This window comes from Rhincodon typus, chromosome 1 (genome assembly GCF_021869965.1).
Source record: "Rhincodon typus isolate 14 chromosome 1, sRhiTyp1.1, whole genome shotgun sequence".
Classification (NCBI taxonomy): domain Eukaryota; kingdom Metazoa; phylum Chordata; class Chondrichthyes; order Orectolobiformes; family Rhincodontidae; genus Rhincodon; species Rhincodon typus.
The window spans coordinates 50,039,140-50,061,215 of NC_063332.1; the positions used below are offsets into that span (position 1 = coordinate 50,039,140).

At 39.2% G+C, this 22,076-nt stretch overlaps 1 protein-coding gene across 1 annotated transcript in view; it reads left to right on the top strand.

The window, feature by feature from the left end:
* Nucleotides 1-1,727: 1,727 nt before the first annotated feature.
* Nucleotides 1,728-22,076, top strand: part of LOC109915592 (phosphatidylinositol 3-kinase catalytic subunit type 3-like) — a 62,726-nt gene continuing 42,377 nt past the window's right edge. The window contains exons 1-7 of the mRNA XM_048593650.1: nt 1,728-1,814; nt 6,564-6,631; nt 9,258-9,363; nt 10,928-11,044; nt 13,133-13,264; nt 16,814-16,942; nt 19,649-19,758. Coding sequence (XP_048449607.1) covers nt 9,319-9,363; nt 10,928-11,044; nt 13,133-13,264; nt 16,814-16,942; nt 19,649-19,758 — 533 coding nt within the window. The 5' untranslated portion in view covers nt 1,728-1,814; nt 6,564-6,631; nt 9,258-9,318. The remainder of the gene's footprint in view (nt 1,815-6,563; nt 6,632-9,257; nt 9,364-10,927; nt 11,045-13,132; nt 13,265-16,813; nt 16,943-19,648; nt 19,759-22,076) is intronic.

Here is a 22,076-nt window from a genome sequence, read left to right on the forward strand (position 1 = left end):
CCACAGCAAGTTGAAGAACGCAGCTGTCCTCTACCTTCTCAAGGACAACTAGGGACAAGCAATAAACGCTGGCCAGCCAGCGACGCTCCCATCCCACAAATGAATAAATTAAAAAAAACTTGGCCTCTGGCATGCAGTTGACCCCAGTGTTGGAATGTCAGAGTGGCAACCCTGGTGAGCAGAAGCCTGTTTGCCAAAGATGCCCTCAATTGGAATGCTGAGCATAATTACTTCAATCAGAGCAGGACCTGTTTCTGATAACTTGAATTTTTTTTCCTCCCAAATTAATTTGGGAGTTTCATCTGTTTTTTTTTGAAACCTCAGAATCACATGACATTTGGGCATCATGTAATGTTATATATTGTGGTGCAAACAACTACGCAGTTCTGGGTAACAGTCTGGCAGACCAGAGGCTCTTTTTTATCCCCCGATTGTTCATGTGACTGCTGGGGGAAAGTTGGTCAAAAATAGTCTTCCAAATTAATGGTTATGCATTTTCAAGATAAATATTCTGATGTTTCAGAAGGCAGTATATTGCTGTGTAACTATGTAATTGGGTTTATGTCATGCTACACGTAACCCGCCATACTGTTCTGTATTTGTAAAATCTTCCTTACTGTTCTGTTTTGACACCATCACCTTTTTTGTTTATTCATTCACGGGATGAGGGCGTCGCTGGGTAGGCAGCATTTATTGCCTATTCCTAATTGCCCAGAGGGCAGTTAAGATTTAACCACATTGCTGTGAGTATGGAGTCACATGTAGGCCAGACCAGGTAGATATGGCAGTTTTCTTTCCTTAGTGAATCAGGTGGGTTTTTCCTGACAATTGGCAATGGATTCATGGCAATCGTTAGACTCTTAATTCCAGATTTCTTTTTTGAATTCAAATCCCTCCATTTGAGGGATTCGAACCTGGGCCCCCAGAGCATTTCCTGGGTCTCTGGATTAACGGTCCAGTGATAATACCACTAGGCCATTGCCTGCCCTGCCTTGATAACTTGTTATGATCTCTCTATCTTAATTAGTTTGTACAGTTTTTAGATTACTTGTTACTTTGGTTAGATCTTCGCCTCTGACTCTTATACCTATTATGTTATTCCAGCCATTTGGTTTGTCTCCAGCATCATCTTACTTTTAATTTTTTGTAATTATTTCTCTGCCTCAATTAATTTGATCATAGGGCATCCCTTCACTTCCTATTCAGCTGGTAACGCTTTACTCACACCACCTGACACTTTTGACCACCTGTAGAGACTTGTTATTCAGCCTGTCAACACTCCGTTCACACCATTTGTACTATCTTTTGATCTCTCTGTCTATAAATTCAGTGCCTGTGTGCTTCACTTCACTTCACTTCACTTGACGAAGAAACAGCGCTCTGAGAGCTTGTTATTTCAAATAAACCTCTTGGACTATATCCTGGTGTCATGTGACTTCTGGTGCCGTGTAACTGTATTCAAGTTCAGAATCTGACCATTTTTGGTGTTTGCAAAACACAATTGCTGAAGCTATTCTTGCTCACGCTCGCACATAATGTTAATATTCTGAATATGTTTAGTATATCAATGTTGCTCGATATTGTATTTAATTAACAATGAATGATACGTCAAAAAAGTGCAAATCGTATTTGGCAGTTGTTTGCCTGTGGACTCTTGTTCTTGATTTTTGACACTGTTGGTCTTTTTAAATTATTAATTTGTACTCTGAACATTCTGTTTTAGCTCCCAAATAATCTCCAGTCCATTTCCTCCAGTGTCCCCTCCTCTTCCAATTTCTAAAGCGAAAGACGCCACAGATGGAGAAAACCTAGAGGTAAAAGCAGTTGGTGTAAATTATTACTTCCATAAACTTGTAGATATTTGTTTTTGTTTTAATTCTTACTAAAAAAAAAGTTATTTCTTTTATCCATCTGTCCTCACTCCTTTTCCCTACATGTAATATAATTATAACTGAACCATGCTCCATCCCCTCACCTGCTAATACTTTTGCCAACCTGTCTTTCCAAAGAATGCAGTTACTAGTGTATTTATTATGGGGGCATGTTTTGATCTCTTCCTCCTATCGGTTGATGCATGTCACCCTGTTCCAGTCCATTGCCTAAAATTCCTTGTCGATTGCCTGTCAAGTTTTCTGACTCCAGTTTCTCCCCAAAATATCTCTCATCTCATCCTTTACATCAACTGTCTTTCATTCCTTAATGCTTTTCCATCTTCATCTATACTCTGTTTGACGCTTTTCACTGAAATTGCTGCTTCACTCTCATGATTTCAGCATCATCAAAACGTAAGTATGAGGAGCAGGACCCTTGAACCTGCTCTGCTACTCAAAAGATCACAGCTGATCCAGGAGTGACCTAAGCTTCTTGCAAGAATAAACTTGTCTCCTAATTTGCATACGTTGCACAGTGAAACTCCCAACAGCCCAGCTCGTGGACCTTTTCATCACTACAATGTCCACCTCCATTGCTTGACTTTACTTACCATAACCTTTTTTATGGCATCTTGGCTGTCGAAACCTTTACTGCCGTTGAAGACTCTGGGCCTGCGTTAGATAGAGTTTAGAAGGATGAGGGTGGCACAGTGATTAGCACTGCTATGTCACAGCTCCTGGGAGGCCGGTTTAATTCCAACTTGGATGACTGTATGTGTGGATGTTCTCCCTGTGTCTGTGTGGGCTTCCGCTGGGTGCTGTGGTTTCTTCCCACAATCCAAAGAAGTGCCAACTAGGTGAATTGACTATGGTAAATGCGGGGTTACAGGGACGGAGTGGGTGGGGAGGTGAATCTGGTTAGGATTCTTCGGAGAGCCGGGGTATACTCAATGGGCTGGATGGTCTCTTTCTGCATTGTAAGGATGCTTCAATTCTGTGAGGAGGGATCTCATTGAAACTTAGAGAATACTAAGAGGCCTGGATAGAGGGCATGTGGAGAAAACGTTTCCATAAGTCAGAGAGATACCAGAAGACACAGTTTCAGAGTAAAGGGATTACCCTTTAAAACTGAGATGAGGAGGAATCTCTTTAGCCAGAGGGTGGTTAATCTGTAAAACACATTGCTACAGAGGGCTTTGGAGGCCAAGTCATTGAGTGTTTTGAAGACAGAGGTAGCTAGGTTCTTAATTGGTAAGGAGATCAAAGATTATGAGGAGAAGGCAGGGGAATGATGTTGAGAAACATATCAGCCATGAATCAGTGGTGGAGCAGACTTGATGAACTGGATGGCCTAATTCTGTTCCTATACCTTCTGGTCTGTTTATTTATCATTCTCCAGAAACTACGGCCCATCCCAAACTTCTGTGTCTATTTCTTTCACATCAAGTCCTTTACCCACCTGCCCTTTTATTTTCGTTCTCTATGCTGGCAAGGCTAGATATATTGCTGTGAGAATGTAGACCAGCGCAGTTAGGAATCCACTACAGTTCTTTTAATTATAGTTCCTTCACTGTCGCTGGGTCAAAATCCTGGAAATCCCTCCGTAATAGTATTGTGGATCAACTCACAGCAGGTGGACTGCAGCAGTTCAAGAAGGCAGCTCATCACCACCTTCTCAAGGGCAACTAGGGACGGGCAATAAATGCTGGCTCAGCCAACGAAGCCCACATCCCACAAATGAATAAAAATAAAAAGTGCTTCCGCAATACTTTGTGTTAAGAATTCTAGGATTTTGGTTCAGCAGTAATGAAGGAACTGTGACTTGTTGCAAATTAGTATGGCATGCAAGCTAATGTTCCCACAGTTATGCTATTATTGTCTTTGGTATTTGCAGTTGGAGAAAGAAATGAGCTGTTGAGATGGCCTTTAGTGAGTTGTTACAACGCATTGTAAATTATGCAGCCACAGTGCACCCTTAATTGGGCTTTTGTTTTCTGTTCTCAATCTGGCTTGATTGCATTTATTGCCTGTCACTAGTAGGTTTGAGAAAGTGGTTCTCGAGTGCTGAAGGAAATGAATGTTGTGTCCTGTAGTACATTCACCAGCTGAATGAACTGTTCTGTTCTGAACAATAATCAGTCTCTTGTGCTCCCCGATCCTAATGCTTCAATTTGAAGCTCTGTCTTGAATTTGAATAGCATTTTTCAATAGTCTTGCTCCTCTCCAGATGTTCAGGTCTACTATACCATCTTATAAAAATATTCATTACCCATTACTCCAGCTTTTTGAAGCATTCTTTTACCACTTTCCAATATTCATCTTTCTCACGTTTTGAAAAAAGTTTGACAAATCTTTTATTTTATTTTGGTAATGAAAGGCATTTCAGAAAAATATTTGCAAATTGCTGTCCTCCTACTCACCTTCTCCAGACCACATTCTGTTTGATTTTCTGTCTCTCAAGCCAGTCACTCTAAAAGTGCTCCCTTGGTGTGCCAGCTGATTTGATTTGATTTGATTTTGATTTTGTTGTTATGTATACCGAAATACAGTGAAAAGCTATGTGTACAAGCGGTACAGGCAGATCACAGCAAACGAAGGATGTACAGATCAAAAAGCCTTGGAGGCATACAGGTTACCTTATTTGAGGCTAGAGTCCATTCAACAGTGTGATAATGGCCAGAAAGGAGCTGTTTCTTAACCTGCTCATCCATGTGTTTAGGCTTCTGTATCTTCCATCTACCTGATGGGAGAGGTTGTGGCAGAGGTTGTAGGAGATCACTACCAGGGTGTGATGGGTCTTTGATGATGTTGACCACCTTGCTGCAGCAGCGAGCCATGTAAATGCAGTCCATGGATGGAAGGTTGGCTTCTGTGATGGTCTGGGCTGTGCACACCACCTTCTGTAGTTTTTTTACAGTCCTGGGCAGAGCAGTTGCCACACCAGGCCGTTATGCACCAGGATAGTATGCTTTCAATGGTGCATCTGTAGAAGTTGGTGAGGGACCTTATAGACGCGCCAAATTTCCTGAGCTGCCTAAGGAAGAAGAAGATTTGTTGTACCTAGATTGTCACATCTAGGTTTGCAGTCCAGGACAGGTTGTCAGCTATTGTCACTCCGAGGAAATTGATACTGTTCACCCTCTCACCTTCGGTTCTGTTGATGTAAATCGGGGTGTGTTCTGCTTTCTTCCTGAAGTCGATAATCAGTTCTTTAGTTTTGCCGACACTGAGAGACAGATTGTTTTCATTGCACCATGTCACCAAGTCCTCTATCTCCCTTCTGTATTTTGACGTGTCATTGTTAGATATCCGTCCCACTACGGTGGTGTTGTCAGCAAACTTGTACATGGTGTTTATTCAGAGTTTAGCAACACAGTCGTAGGTGTACAGGGAGTACAGTAGCAAGTGAGGACACATCCTTGGGGGGCTCCAGTATAGAGTGTGTACTATGGAAGCTGTGCAATATGGGTAGAGATTTTACTATAAAAATAGAAACTAAGAATAGGTATTACTTTTAGATTGGGATATTGCAGGAAAATTTGAAAGATTTCTTGAGGCAAGATCTTTAATCAATGATTGTAGTGAAAATAGAAATTAAAAAATAATGCAACAAGATAAGATGATAATTAATTTTGATAGATCAATTAAGACATTGTCCTAATTGTTTACAATTGTATTTATTTGTAGGGAGGGCTAATGGACAAAATGGAGACCATTCTATATGATTGACACAAACATTGAAAAGAACATTAGAAGTTATTGCAAAATTAGTAGCCCAGTTGTGCCTTCAACAGAAAGTCAAATAAGATAACATCTCTTATTTCAGTTGGTAGCTCTAGCACTGATCTGTCTGGGTTTTAATTTGGGTGACAATACATTATAATACTAAGGGCAGCAATATCTTTTGTGTAATATGCCTAAGTGGGACTGTATGTTCCAGGCAGTTTTCCTCAAAGAAAATGATAAGATTTAAGCATGCACGGCAAAAGATGATGCTAACAAGACCAGTAAAGAAACTTCTAAAGAAGGTGTAAATGGAAAATAGCATTTGCTATGAACTGCCATCTTGAACAGATGTGGCTAAGGTTATGATCTGATGCTGTTGAACTCTGTGTTGAAGGCTGTGAAATACCCCATTTGAAAAAAGAGGCACTGCTGATCAATCTTTCATTGACCTTCATTGGAATAGTGTAGGAGGCCAAGCTCAAGCGAGAGTAGACCAAGCACTAAAGTTAAAGTGACTGAAAGCTTGGAGCAGTGTTCATCCAGTATGAATTTTGGGACCCTCAATATAAAGGAGACTGCGTCCTGAGCAGCAAACACAGTAATGAAAGTCAAAATTGTGAAATTCTACCTCTGCTTCCCTCTCCGCAGTTGCTTCCAATCCTGCTGAGTATTTGCAACATTTTCTGTGTTTATTTAATTTCATATCCTGTCTCATTAAAACATAAAGTAATTTAAGAAATTGTCTGTGAATTGATTCAAGAGATAAATAGATGTATTTTTAGGCAAAGAATTGTTTATGTTGATCAGCATAGGAAAGTAAATCTGTCAAAATAGAGTAGTTTGTTGGGACAAGTGGTCAATTAGTAAAAGAAACGAACCAATTCCTTAGTCGTAGTCATCTCCTTCGGATGACAGTTTCTTCAATTAATAGTTCAACGATGATTTGACTTTTGTTTTTTTTTTCAGCAAGATCTTTGTGCATTTCTGATATCAAGAGCTTGTAGGAATTCCACTCTGGCCAACTATTTATACTGGTAAGTGATTTGAATTTTACTTGAGGATTTTCTTCAGACTTAATTTTCTGCAACGCACCCTAAGTCAGTAAATGATATTTGATGAGAATAGAGAACCTTACAGAATCTTTCTTATGGTTTTCTTTATACCTTTGGTCTTTTCTAAATAGAAACTTGCATGTAAACTGCTGAGAAAGAAACAGATGAACATCACAGACCTCATGCTGTATTTGGATGCCACAACACAATATTATCGATCTAAGTGGTTTTCCCATATTATTTGCTTGCTCTGTAAAAAAACTAGTTCCTTTCCAATTTGAAAAGAAACAGTGAAAGAAAATCACATTTAAATTGGGTGAACATTTAAGCAGTACACCCTTTCTGTGCATATGGCATTCTCTTTGGAAATGTTTGGAACTATGTCAGAGCTTCCTTCATGTGATTTTGCCCAGTTGGTTAGGTTGGAAAAATTCAGTGTAAAGTATCAATAACAGTTAGAATTCTGCACATGGAAATCAATCTCAAGGTTCCTACATGCAAAATCCGAAAGAAATGGGTCATGTGTCAAAAAATGAATATTAGGCAGGTTGATTAAATGATTGGTTAACAAGGTAACTTTTGAGAAGAATATTGAAGGAGGCAATATAAGATGAAGAGGATCAGTGAATTTCAGAGTTACTTCCAGGTAACTGAATACTTATGAAGAGAAAGATTGATAGCTGTAGCCAGAGTGAGGAGGTTAGAAGTGGTTCATTTTGTGGGTCTGGGAAAAGGTTTAAGGTGATGAGTAGTGAGACCACAAGGTGTTTTTGGTGCACCTGTAAATTTTCGTAGTCTGTTGTGTTTAAGGCCTCATTCTGATTTTTGACATTCGAATGTAAGTTCCTTCAGACAACTGAGGCGATTGTGTGTTTCCTATGTCGGACCAGTACCTTGTTCTTCTTTTGAGTATTGATTTTACTTCATCACAAGCTATTGGTTGTCTTTGTGGAACATCAAATAGATTGAGAAATATGATTTCCCGAAGCATCAGGATTTGCAGCTTGTTTGGTTATATTAATTGCAGGAGCATTTTAGTTTTTGACAAATTTGCGTTTGGGAAAGGTTGTTTTTATGATAAATCGTGGAAAGTGTTTAATCATGACATTTAGAATTTCAGCTGTGGGCTATTGATTTAAATTTACTTCATAGAAGTTAATATATTGCTATGATGCATCAATTAATTGTTTCATATTTAATTTTTTTCATGATTGTGCGATTGGATCATTTGAAAGACAGAAGTTATGAACTTGTTTTTCTTTTAGAAGATCACTAAAAGGATACTTTTTGGATAATTTTTAATGGTGCTGAAATTTAAATGTCTTAAGCGAACTGCTTGGACTTGTTTTCTTGGATTTCACATATCTGGGCTTATAGCTGTCAGGAGTTGTGGCTCTTTTATATATTTTGAAGTTGTTAGTGTGTCACCCAACTCATGTCTTCAACCTGTTCTGAAAAATGTTTGAGAATCCAGTTTGAATGACAACCCTCTACCACTACCCTCTGTCTCCTACTAATAAGCCAATTTTGTATCCACTTAGCTAGATCTCCCTGGATCCTATGTGATTTAACCTTCCTAACCAGTCTACCGTGCAGAATCTTGTTGAAGGCCTTGTTAAAGTCCACATAGACAATGTCTACCGCTCTGCCTTCGTCTATCTTCTTGATCAACTCTTCAAAAAACTCAAATCAAATTTGTAAGACACAATTTCCCATGCATCCTAGAATCCCTGCAGTGCAGAAAGGAGCCATTCCTTTCATTAAAGTCTGCACCAACCCTCTAAAGAGCACCCCACCGTTTCCTGTAACCACACATTTATCATGCTTGACCCACCAAGCCTGTACATCCCTGGACGCAACGTGGCATTTTACCATGGTCGGTCAATGTGACTTGCACATCTTTGGATTGTGGGAGGAAACCCATGTAGATATGGGGAGAATGTCACAATGCAAACTCCACATAGTCACCCAAGGCTGGAATTGAACCAAGGTACCTGGCACTGAGACAGCAGAAACCTGATTGACCTTTTGTATCCTGAGACAAATTAATACACATGCAACGTCAATAATTGAGTAGAAACATACGTTATGATGATTAGAGTCATGAGACTGCAAAGAGACACTGCACTCCACCCATCTCTCTCATATATCTTACACAAGCCAACATGTGAACATACAAATTAGGAGCAGGAGTAGACTACTTGGCCCTTCAAGTCTGCTCAGTCATTTAATTACATTATGGCTGATCTGATTGTCCATATTCCCGCCTAATTTCAACCCTTTGCTTATCAGCAAGCTATCTACCTCTGCCTTATAGATATTCCAGGACTGTACTTTCTCTCACTCCTACCAAAACAGGCATTCATAATTTATTGTATGATTTATTTGAAATATACAGCTAGTTTTGTTTAATGGTTTCAGATCAAGTTATATCCAGAAGAAACATGCATGTATTTAACTGAATATAGTATAAGGATTATTTTGTTGAATTAAAGTGATTCAGTGGTGATGTTTTTATCATGATAAATGTACTATATTTGTGACCTTTTGGTTCTTCTGTTCATGTACTGTATTTCTAAGCTATGTTTTCTTTATCCTGTTTCCTAAGGTATGTTATTGTAGAATGTGAAGATCAGGATACTCAACAACGTGACCCAAAAACTCATGAGATGTATTTGAATGTGATGAGGAGGTTTAGTCAAGCTCTGCTAAAGGTATGACAATTACTTTCTCTTTTATTATGGGGTTGTGAGATCAGATAATTAATTCTACTGTAACAGATAGGAATGTGGCTGCAGTAGTAACCTGCATTTTGGCTTGGAAGACTATTTATTTAATTAATATAAGTCAATCTTGAGAATGCACCTTTCTGACATTAGAGCTATTTGTATGTGGGCATTATTATCACAATTTTTTATGTTCGTTAATGTTATGAATGCGAAAGTCGCTAGATTGTGCTACAGGGGCAGGCTTCTTTCTCTTCCACAATGACAATATTGTTGCAGTGCAGAAGGAGGAGGCCCTTCAGCCCATTGCATCTGCACCAGCTCTTGAAATGAGTCCCATTCGCCAGCCTTCTTCAGCCTCATATCGCTTTTCACCCTTTTGCTATTACTCTAAATAGGCAGCCTATCTTTATCCTTTCATCAGTGGAAACAGTTTCTCCCGTTTTACTCTGTCTAGACCTTTCGTGAATTTGAATACCCTATCAAATTTCCCGTCAGCCTTCTCTTTTTGAAGGAAGACTGTCCCAACTTCTGTAATTCATTTTTATGTTCTCATATTTGACAAAATGGCAGGAGCACTTAAAAGTTTTACGTGTGACTGAGGTGAGCCAACATTGTACTAAAAGAAAATTCCTGCAGATGAGAGAGATCTCTTATATAAACAGAAAGTGCTAGAGAAACTCAGCAGGTCTAGCATTATCTGCAAAGAGCAAAATAGTTATGGTTTTTGCTTCAGGAAGATTCTTCTTTGAAGCCATTGTTGCTTGCATTGTTATGCTTGGATGTTTTAAAAATAATTTGTTTCACTAATTGCCAGAATCTTCACATCTTAGCTTGCTTGTTCGCAATTTTCCACACCTTCCCAATGAGGTGAACAATTGGCACTGAATAATGCAAATGCAGAAACTTTAGTTGACCTCATTTGAATTTGCAAAGTACCCAATAAAGGGACTTATTAAGCAAAGGTTAACGTTTTAAATGATAGATTTTCTAAACTTTACATTTTTTAATTGTTTCAATAACTTAAAGTATTGTTATTAAGTTTGTAATACAGTGTATATTTGTCAACCTGTATGTGATGCCGTAAGATATCTGCTAAGAGTCAAAACAAAATTCTGATCACGATTGTGATGTAAATTTGTATTGAGTGATTTCTACACAAAATAAAGATTTGCTGTATGCAAATGTTTTGGATAATTGCAAATTTTATTTTGACCAATGAACACCGTTTGTCCCGAGTTCCTTCGAACATTATTTTAGACCTACTGGTATCCATCCTAATTGATTTCTCTACCCCCCAACCTCCTCAAAAGATTGGTAATTAGATTTGCATGTCTAGCCTGGTCCTCTGAGAGACTGCTATCCCCAGGATGGACTTGACTATACTAATTCAACAAGTTTCTTTGTTGGTTTCCCATTGAAGCATGTATGTTACAGCTTGAAAAAAATTAAGTAAAGCTGCTTCTGGGATAACTACTGTAGAGAATTGGACTTTGTTAGTTTGATTAACTATTAGGTAACCTGTTTAAATGTTTTTTTTCTCAATGACTAGGGAGACAAAAATGTGAGAGTTATGCGCTCTCTTCTCGCTGCTCAACAGACATTTGTGGATCGACTAGTGCATCTTATGAAAGCTGTTCAACGAGAGAGTGGGAATCGGAAGAAAAAGGTATTTTTACCATGCTCATTAGTTCACCTAAAGGTAAATTTGGATAGCATTGGTGTTTATGCTATGTTCCCGTATATTATAAACTGTTTATTTCAATTATATATTTGCGCCAGATGAATGTTTTTGTCAACATTCTTGAATGTGTCAAAGTGGAAGTTGATTTCTTATGTTTTGCATGAAAACATTTGACTGATTAAGTATAAATTTCTTTCTATTGTTTCAAGAGACTTATAATTTAACTCATTGAGATTAGTGTTACAAGTTTTAACTGTCTAAAACACTGATTAGCTCACAACTGGTGTATTGTATGCAGCTCTGATCACCACATAATAAGAAGAAAGTGATCACTCTAGAGAGGGTACAGAGGAGATTTACCAGAATGATGCTTGGGCTGGAAAGCCTGAGCTCTGAGGAAAGATGGGAAAGGCTGTAGTTCTTTTCCTTGGAACAGTAGAGGTTGAGACAGGAACTGATGTAGGTGTACAAAATTGAGGGTCATAGATAAGGTGAATAGGAAGACATTTTTCCATTCTAAGAGGAGGGTTGAGAATTGTTTTTCAGTCTCGGTGATAGGAGTCTGGAACTCACTGTCTGAAAAGTTTGTTCAGTAAGAAACCTCTTGTAGAATTCGAGCAGTATTTACATATTCAGTTGCATTGCTATGGACTCCAGGGTTAAGAGCCAAAAGCTGGAAATGGGATGAGTGTAGTCAATCTTTGTTGACTGATGCAGACACAATGAGGTGAATTCTGTGTTGAAAGTGTTTGACACTTTGTATTTTACCGATCTAGTATCCAGCTAGAAGACTGATACTCTTGTAACAATTGTTATGACGCTTAATTTTTGTTACCAGGTTTTTTAGTCTGAGATCCCTCCTCCATACTGAGAATTTTGATAATTTTTGTGCTAAAATAATCACCATTATCTTTAAAGCAGCTTATAGTTTATATAACTATTAGAGCAGAACAATAACTGAATGTGAAAGCGTGGACTAATGAAAATTGTTATCCATCGATATTTTACCATTCTTGTGGAGATCAGCAGTTGTCACCTAGTCGAGTTTAGTGTTTTCTTCCATCGTTAAGTATTGTAAGTAATTTCACAATTCTATCTAAATAAACTGAGTCTCCTTTAGTTCCTAATGTTTTAAGGCCATCCACACTGGTGTATATTTCGTATTTGTGTTGTGAAGCTTGGATTTTGAACAAATTTTAACAAACTATTCCGATGCTTATTTCCTCTTTCGGTATGCGTGGTTGTCCCAATACCAGTTGTTTCTATCAACCATTAGTTTTGAATTTGGTGAGTAGTTTACAGCCATGTGCCCTTCCTGGCACTAGCCGCCCTCATTTGTCCAGGCTGGGGAAGTGAAACATGCAAGAATGCCTGTATCAGTGGCATCATCTAACGGGACAGCAACTATAGCTTCCGTTTTCCAAAAAGAATACTGCCATAGTCTCACCACAAATAAATGAAAAATTTGAAATATTTACATTTTTCATTTGGAGTCCGTATGGATCAATGCTTCTTATTGATCTCATAGCCACCCCAATGGCAGACAGTAGGTTAGTGCTGTTACTGTAAGTGCCGAGTAAATTGCAGGCATCCTACTCAATGTAATGCTTCACAGTCTGTCTTTCAGTACTCTTAAAAAAATCTTTCCCTTCTTAAACATGTTGCTTGTGCAGGCTCATGTTTCGTGTAATAAGAGCTGCCGGTTTAGTGCTATCTCTGCAGCTTAAGTACCTGGTTGAAAAATTGATGGATCATGGGATCTATTCCTTGGAAAAGTAACTTCATTTTTAAAACCTCCATAATGATCTCAGGGTGTTCTTTGTTGCTAAAATGCTTCTCTATAAATTATGCACTTTCAAGCTACAGCCAGTAATTTGGGGAAATAAAGCAGCCAATTTGTGCAAGGTTCTAGAAATAAGAGACTATGGAAAATGACATGTTAATTCACTTTTGAAGGTGTGACCTTTTGCCCTCGTTGCTTTTCCATTCACTTTGTGCTTTTATTTGACTTCAAAACTTGCCCCATTTCCTCATGTTTTCACAATGTTTTGTGTTTTTGTTCTCCCCATCCAGATTGAAAGGTTGCAGACGTTATTGGCAGACAACGAAAAAGTAAATTTATCAGAAATTGAACCTATACCTTTGCCTTTAGAGCCACAAGTTAAAATCAGGGGTATCATCCCAGAAAAAGCAACATTATTTAAGGTAAATTGAGGTTGTGATTTATTGTGTGCGTGGTTTTAAGTAATTTTAACTTGTGGTTTAATTGGAAAAAAGTTTCTGGTATAATTTCTTTCAATAGCCTAGCAGTAATCTTTATTCAGAATTGCTTTTCAGTTTGGTTTGCCTAAAGAACAGTAGACAGTAAGAAGAGAGTTTGCTTTATTACTGGCAAATTCACTGCCCTATTTCGAGCAAATAGAGTTTGTATTTAACTTTTGATGGATGTTACAAGCTACTGGAAAAATTCTGTAAATATCGCTACACAGCTACAACATCCTGGTCTAGACTAGTGATATTGGCTATCTCTAAAGAATTACAGATGTAAGGTAAATTGTGAACATGAAAAATTGCAGACAGTGCCATCATGTTGCATTGAGACAAGTCCGGAGTCAGAAGTATAGAAGTAGAACTACTATTGTCAGGAATCAATAAAAAGCTAACCCCTTTTGCCCCAAAAGTAGGTGAGAAGTCAAAATTTTAAACTTGAAACCAAGCCATCTCAAACCTAGTTTTAAGGGAAGCAGGGGTAGGAGCAGTCTGTTCCCAATTCAGGCAGGTCAGCATTAACTTTTTAAGGTGGCTCCCTGCTTCAATTTAAGACTTGTATCCTTAAACCACTGTGTGCTGGCCTTTTCTGGCCACAGCCTTCCTTATTTTATTTCGCTTGCTGGCTTCCCTAAACCCTAAAGGTGAAAGGAGATGAGCCTAAATCCATAAGAAACTTTTTAACAGTACTACTGCCTGAAACTAAATGTTCCTTCCAAGCCCAGAAAATCAGCCCCTCAACTGTGATACCGCCATGATCTCGCCCCACCAGGACGAAAATTCTGCTGCTCTTTGGACGTTTGGCCAACACGCCTGTGAGGAGGAAGAGGTTCACTTGCCTGAAGTTAAAACCCGGAATGAACTTGCAGGTTTCTTGTTGACAGCCACTCTTCCTTTGCTGCAAGCCTGCTCGGTAAATATCCGAGCCCAAATCTCTCGCTGATATCCCTGAGGAAGCATGTGCAAATCTGAAAGAAAATGTGACCAAAAGAGCATGCTTCAGCAAATCATCACGAGAAGTAGTGAAGATCAATAGGAGAGTGCCCTTCTGACCACTGAGTGGAATTGTTAGCTGAGAAAAAAGAATTTTACATTGTGATGTAGAAAATGATAGTTATCTTTGCCAAATTGAGAGAAAGTGAAATGACAAAGTACTTCTCGGAGCTATGCCTGATGAATTGTATTGCTTCAGCTGTAGGTGACCACCAATGTATCCACAGTTTCTAGGGCCACTTTCTTAAGTACTCTGGAATTTCCTATACATACAAAGCAGGACAAATCAATCCAATCAATTACGCCTCCACCAGTCTACTCTCAATCATCCGTCAAGAGATGGAAGGTGTCATCAGCAGTGCTGTCGGGCAGCATCTGCTCAGCAACAACCTGCTCAGTGAGGCCCAGTTTGGGTTCTGCCAGGGCCACTCAGTTCCTGATCTTATTACAGCCTTGGTTCAACAATGGACAAAAGAGCTGAATTTCAGAGGTAAGTTGAGAGTCACAGCTCTTGACATCAATGCCGCCTTTGACTGAGGGTGACATCAAGGACCCCTAGCAAAACTGAAATCAATGGCAATAAGGTAACAGACTGGTTGGAGTCATACCTGGCACATAGGAAGATGGTTGTGCTTGTTGGAGGTCAGTCATCTCATCGCTAAAATATATCTTCAGGAGTTCCTCAAGGTAGTGTCCTAGGCCCAATATATTTGGAGCTGCTTCATAATAAGCTTCCCTGTATCATAAGGTCAGAAGTGGGGATGTTCACCAATGATTGCACAATGTTCAGCATTATTCATGACTCCTCAGATACTGAAGCAGTCCATTTTCATATGCAACAGGACCTGCACAATATCCAGGCCTGGGTTAAAAATTGGCAAGTAACATTCGTACCACACTAATGCCAGGCAATGACCATTCTCCAATAAGAGACTATCTAACTACCACCGCTTAATGTTACCATCGCTGATTCCCCCACTATCAACATCCTGGTGAATACCATTGACTTGCATCTTGTAGATAGGCAGAAGTATAATGGACTATTCTGCACCTATCTAGATGTGTGTAGTTGTATGCACACTTGGGATGCTTAACAGCATTTAGGATGAAGGAGCCTACTTGATTGGCTCCACCACCACCACCACCACCACCCAGTTGGAGCAGTATTCTATCTACAAGATGCACTGCAGAAATTTGCCAAAGACCCTTAGACAGCACCTTCCAACCCACCTCCATCTAGAATGGCAAGGGCAACAGATACATGAGAACACCACCACCTATCAGTTACCCTCCAAACCACTCACCATCCTGACTTGAAAACGTACCTTTGTTCCTTCACTGGCTCAAAGTCCTAGAATTCCCTCCCTAATGGCGTTGTGGGTCTACCTACAGCGCATGGACTGCAGCAGTTCAAGAAGGTAGCTCACTGCCACTTTTAAAGGCAACTAGGGACAGCAGTAAGTGTTAAAAATCGAAAGAACTGTGGATGCTGTAAATCAGAAACAAAAATAGAGATTGCTGGAAAAGCTGAGCAGGTCTGGTAGCATCTGTGGAGAGAAATCAGAGTTGATGTTTCGGGTCAAGTGACCCTTCCTCAAAATTCCCGTGAATTCAAACCCATTTCTCCCACACCAATCTTTGAGCCAAGGTTTCCTTCACTGTTGCTGGGTCAAAATCCCAGTACACCCTTCCCAACAACATTGTGGGTGCATGTAAACTAAATGGACAATAGGTGTTCAAGAAGGCAGCTCACCACCATCTTCTTGAGCAATTAAGAAATGACAATAAATGCTGGCCAAACCAGTGATGCCCACATTTGTTGAATGAAGAATAGCAATAAATTAAACTTTCTATTAATCTAAACTGCATAGTTAAAAATTGAATTTAGAATTCAGGCAAAATTATCTGCATATGATCTAATTCAAATTTCTGTTTGTCAATGTTTCTACTTGTTTCTGTCACAAATGGAATTAAAAGGCAATGCTATTGGACTAATACTTTCCATTCAAAGCAACCCCCACCCCCTTTATTTTTATGACTTCTAAAAGAATGGGAAACATTTATGTACAGGTAGTTTTGTAATGCATGTTTCTCTAACACGATTGAAGAATAGTGGATGCTGTTTGGATAATGCAGACTTTCTGCTGTACAGGTATAGCGATTTCCCCATAATGTGATTTTGTATAGCATAAGGTTACACAAAAACGCAACTATCGCATTATAGGAGAACTACCTGTATAGCACTTCATTGCAGTCCTATATTTCCTATTGGCTCTCTAGTTGATTTGAAGTTAATGTCCTAGGTTGATGTGAGGCCATGTTTGTAGGTAAGGGACATGCTCCATTAGTGACACCAAAGCAGTACAGCAAGGCGACAAGTTTTGTGATGAGAGAAAAGCATAAGGAGATATATTAAATAAAAATAACTTTCTTCCTCTTTGTCAACCCATCCACCTTTACCCTTTCTGCTTAAGAATCATTTTATAATTTCAGAGTGCACTTATGCCAGCAAAGTTGATATTTAAAACTGAAGATGGAGGTAAATATCCTGTTATATTCAAACATGGCGATGATCTCCGTCAGGATCAGCTTATTCTTCAGATCATCTCTCTTATGGACAAGGTAAGAAGCAAGTTAAATGCAATATTTCACTAGTAAAAGCCTAATAGATTTTTTTCAGCACTTTGTGTAAATGTATAGGAAAATTTGACCATTTGTCCTAATTACCACTAATCAGCATGAATGTGTTTTGCATTGACAAAATTTATCAATGTAAATCATAGCCTATAAGACAATTCTGTTTTCCATTGTAAAAAATTTGCTCTTGTATATATTTGACATATGTCAACCCTAATCCCCACCTTTCAGTCATGTTTCAGCCATCAGCCTAAATTATTGAACCCATAAATAATGTTTACTATCTTTTGTAGCTAGACACAAGTGAGCATGCAAGGGATACAAGCTGTGTTAAGAACTGTAGTTCTACAAGACTAACTGTTTTAATTTGTCAAGGTGTTCTTGTACAAATTCAATACTGATGTCTGCCTGCTAAAGTGAAAAGATGCTCAAAAACGGTCTGTAATTGAAAAGTTAGACAAACCCAGTCTCCTTCTCGGGAAATTAGAAATGGCAAGAAATACTGATGTTGCGAATGATGTCCACATACACAAAAGAATAGCTCCTCCTATTTTTGTTTAATTTGATTTTAGGAGGCTGTTTACACACCAATTGATTAAAATATATAAATAACTCCTATTTCACACATTTCTTAACTCTTAAGCTGTTCAATAATAGTATTACAAATGCTGATCAAAACCTATGATTTCTGAACCACTGGATCCAGATAGGATAGGTCGTTATTTAACGTGCTGAGCATATCTGTATCCAAAGTAATTATGTATTTTCTAGTTCAATTTTTCATTTGCTCCCCACCAACTTTTAAAAATTGATTGATTTAAAAATTGTCCACTTCAATAAAGCTTGTTTTGTTGAAATTGCGGAAATTTTCATTTTAAAATAAACAATATATTAACAGTTATGCAAGTCAATGTAGTGCATTTTAAAACAGTTAAATGAGAAAGTGGCAACAGTTTGAAAAGCTCACCTAGCTGGTAGGTAAATCTGTTCTCTGATTATACGATACTAGACTACATGTTTGACTGTTAACCATTTTATAAAATTAGTTTCGTCTTGAATAATACAACAGCCAGGTGGACAGACTTCTATCATTGTGAAGCACTTGTTTGCTAGCTGCTGCCCATGATAGTGTCCACTCCCAACTTCAGTTTATTTCATCTTTCTATAAATTGAGGATCACTGCCCATAGTGAGTAGTTCCTTGATAACTTGCATTTATTCAACTGAATTGCATTTTGAAAAAAGTGTTGGTTGGTGTTGAAATTAAATTCTGTGTACAGGGCGTTCTGCTATAACGTAGTAGTTGTATTCCAGCGCAACATCTCATTATAGAAAATCAGCATATTGAAATAACAGGGCCTATGGGAAAAGCAGGGTTAGGAAAAGACCACCAAATCACTCAAATCACTCAAAATTCTTTCTCACCACTCTACTATAAGTTGGCACAATGCCTGTCACTTGTGTGAACCTTGACACTTAATAATCAAATAAAATCTATCACCTGCAACATAGTCTGCATCACAGCCTAGCCCAGTGCTGATCTGACCTGACATTCCATCAGCACAGACTTCAGCACATCGGCACAGATTTTCAGATAAGTGAAGCAGAGGACTCTGACCTTTCTTTCCAATGTAGCCCACAGACATTGAAGTTAATTGTAGGATTAAAATGCATTATAAACCTGAGTAACGTTGTATTCAAAATAGTGCTGAAAAAGAGCAGGTTGTCACACAGACAACTTTTGGTATAAATGATTTACATAAGCAAATTCAAAAGTTCTTATGTTAAATAAGTAACTAAATCTAGGCAAAAATACTACGCACAAAGGTGCATGTTTTAACAGCACTCGTTTTAAACTATACATCCATTTTTGCGCATTTAATGTGTTCAGCACAAACTCTTCAAACTGAGACTTCACATTGTTCCCTAATTAGACGGTCGTTTTCTGTGTGATATTGTATTTGAGGTTTATATTTGAGGTATACAATCCAATTACCTTTTTCAGATGAGCTCATTATGACTTACTCTAAACATTTACACCATCTGCAAGGATCAAAAAACAAATAGATATTCCTTTGACAAAGCCCACAATGTCAACACGTACCAGATGGAATAGCGTTATAGCCAATGCAAGTTCACGTTTTAAAAATAGTGTTCCCCTATTCGTCAATCATGTTATTGCCAATTCGCGTTGGTGGAGCACACGTTATAGCAAAACCCCCTGTATTGTTGAACAGTAAATCTCATTAATTCTTAAGTTTGTATGTGTCATTTTTCGAAATCTGGTTGGATTGAGAATTTAAGAATGCAGTTTTGCTTTGTTCAGTTACTACTTTGGAATTCTGTAATTTGTACTTTGTCTCCTCCCACGTCCTTAATATGCTCCAACCCATCCCAGGCTTGTGGCAAACTATCTAAAATATGGAGGTTCATTAGAACCAATGATTTCCATTGGGTTAGCCAGCGTGTGGAAACCTGCCCTATCTCAGTTCTGGTGCAGTGGTGTTCACCAGGATTCCAGGGCTATATACCAAAGCAATGAACTTGGATTGCAACAGGAATATAAATATCCATTTTTTGAATGTTTACGGCACCTTTTCTTGAATGTGTGTATCTGTGAATTACTAGTGTTCAATGTGTTCCGAGTTCTGTCAATTTTTTTTTTCTTTTAAACTTACATGATGTTTTGCAGCTGTTACGGAAAGAAAATCTTGATTTGAAATTGACGCCCTACAAGGTGTTGGCAACGAGTACCAAACATGGTAAAATATTTAAAGAATATAAACATATAAAACAATTATTGTAGGACCATATTGAGTGGAAGTTTGGGGATGGGTCTGGGTGGGATGCTCTGAGGGTTGCTGTGGACTTGTTGGGTCAGTAAGGCAGTAATTATCACCACATTAGATCTGAAAATAGTAGCTGACACTGCATGGGTGGTGTTAGTCAATGCACTTATGTGCCAAAGTACCTGTTGGTCTTGTAGCATGGCTCTTGCAACTTTACTGCAACCAACTAACAAATGATTTAAAATTGTTGTAAATCTTCAGCACTTTTTGGGCAAGAAATAGTGAATTTTGAATCTTTAGCTTTAGAACATAAGAACCGGGAGTAAGATGAGGCTATTCTGCCCCTCTGCCATTTGATATGATTGTGGCTGATCTCATCTAGGCCTGAACCCACTTTCCTGGCCTCCATAACCCTTCAACTCAATACTAATTTAAAAATCTATCACCTTAAATTTACTCAATGTCCCAATATCAGCCACAGTCTGGGAAAGTGAATTCCATAGATTCATGACCCTTTGTGAAGGTAATTACTCTTCCTCTCTGTTTTACATCTGTTACCCTTATCCTAAAATAATGGCCTCTCATTCTGGATTGCCTTAGACAAAGAAACATCCTTTCTACATCTAATTTTTCAATGCCCTTTACTATCTGGTACACTTCAGTTAGATCCCCTCTCATTCTTCTAAATTCCAGAAAGTATCCTGGCGTGTACCCAGAGAAAGAGTTTCCTGATTTTTGCCCTCCTCTTGCCTTGTCACATTATTTCCTCTCCTCTAACCCTCTTGGCTGGAGTAGTCATTTAGTTTTGAGTCTTCTGTGGTTGACTGTTTTTGAAGTGGGGAAATACAGTTGATATAAGCAAAGGTTTTGCTGTACCAAAAGCTGAAGATTGCATTCTGGGTGCTACAATTTAACAACAGGTGTAATTCCAGTATAACCATCCATATCTGCAATTTCTATGCTTGTACATTTGCAGATTTAGGCATAGCACTCACAATTTTTAATTGACAACTTGTTCAACCTATAGCTAACAGTGGATGGCATATCGTTTTTGATAGGGTTAAGACCTTTCTCCATATGGGAGTAATTGGGAGCAGTGAATATACATATATGAATACGTATATGTATTCATATACGTACTCTCCCTCTCTCTCATGCACTTATTCAATCAGCCAGTACCTGCTTCATTCCCATTTATTTTAAGCTGCTTGTCTTTATAAGGTGAAATTGAATGTCAAATGCTCTGCGTTTTGCTGTATTCCTCTGGACTGATCACTCTGTTCCTTTTTCAATTTGGAAGAAAATGTCCCCTCATACATTGGCTGGTTGATAAAAGAACTCTCCACCCTAGTGACTACCAAATCTAACTTTATCATTTTCCACAATTATTTTTATTATGCTGAATTGTTGATTTAAAAAAAAACAGAACTTATGTATTTGTGTACTAGTTCTTTTGGAAAAATATTGGGCAGAATTTTCTATCTGGTCAGGGAGACAGGAGACCGAAGATGGACAGGCCTGCAATTTCTCCCTGGTAGCTGGTGGGTAGCCATTAGGTCAATTAAAGGCAACAAGGTGCAGGGCTGGATGAACACAGCAGGCCGAGCAGAGAGGCTGACGTTTCGGGCCTAGACCCTTCATCGGGGCTTCACCATCCCCCCAGACCTCCCCCTTACTGAGGACGAACAGTCAGTCCTCAGTAAAGGGCTCACCTTTGTCCCCCTCCACCCACAGATCAACGAATACCGCTCACGCTTGGACATAGAGCAGTTTTTCTGCCGCCTCCGCCTCCACGCTTACTTCTTCAACCGTGAACCTAACCCTCCCTCTACTGACCCCTTCTCCCGCTTCCAACACACCCCCTCCTCCTGGACACCACCCCAAGGCCTCCTACCCTCCCTCGACCTCTTCATCTCCAACTGCCGTCGAGACATCAATCGCCTCAACCTCTCCACCCCTCTCACCCACTCCAACCTCTCCCCTGCAGAACGTGCAGCCCTCCGCTCCAATCCCAACTTCACCATAAAACCCGCGGACAAGGGAGGCGCAGTTGTACTATGGCGCACTGACCTCTACATCGCCGAGGCCGGACGCCAACTCTCCGACACCTCCTCCTACCACCCCCTTGATCATGACCCCACCCCTGAGCACCAAACCATCATCTCGCAAACCATACACAACCTCATCACCTCAGGTGACCTCCCACCCACTGCCTCCAACCTCATCGTTCCCCAACCTCGCACTGCCCGCTTCTATCTCCTTCCCAAAATCCACAAACCTGAAAGCCCTGGTCGACCCATTGTCTCCGCCTGCTCCTGCCCCACCAAACTG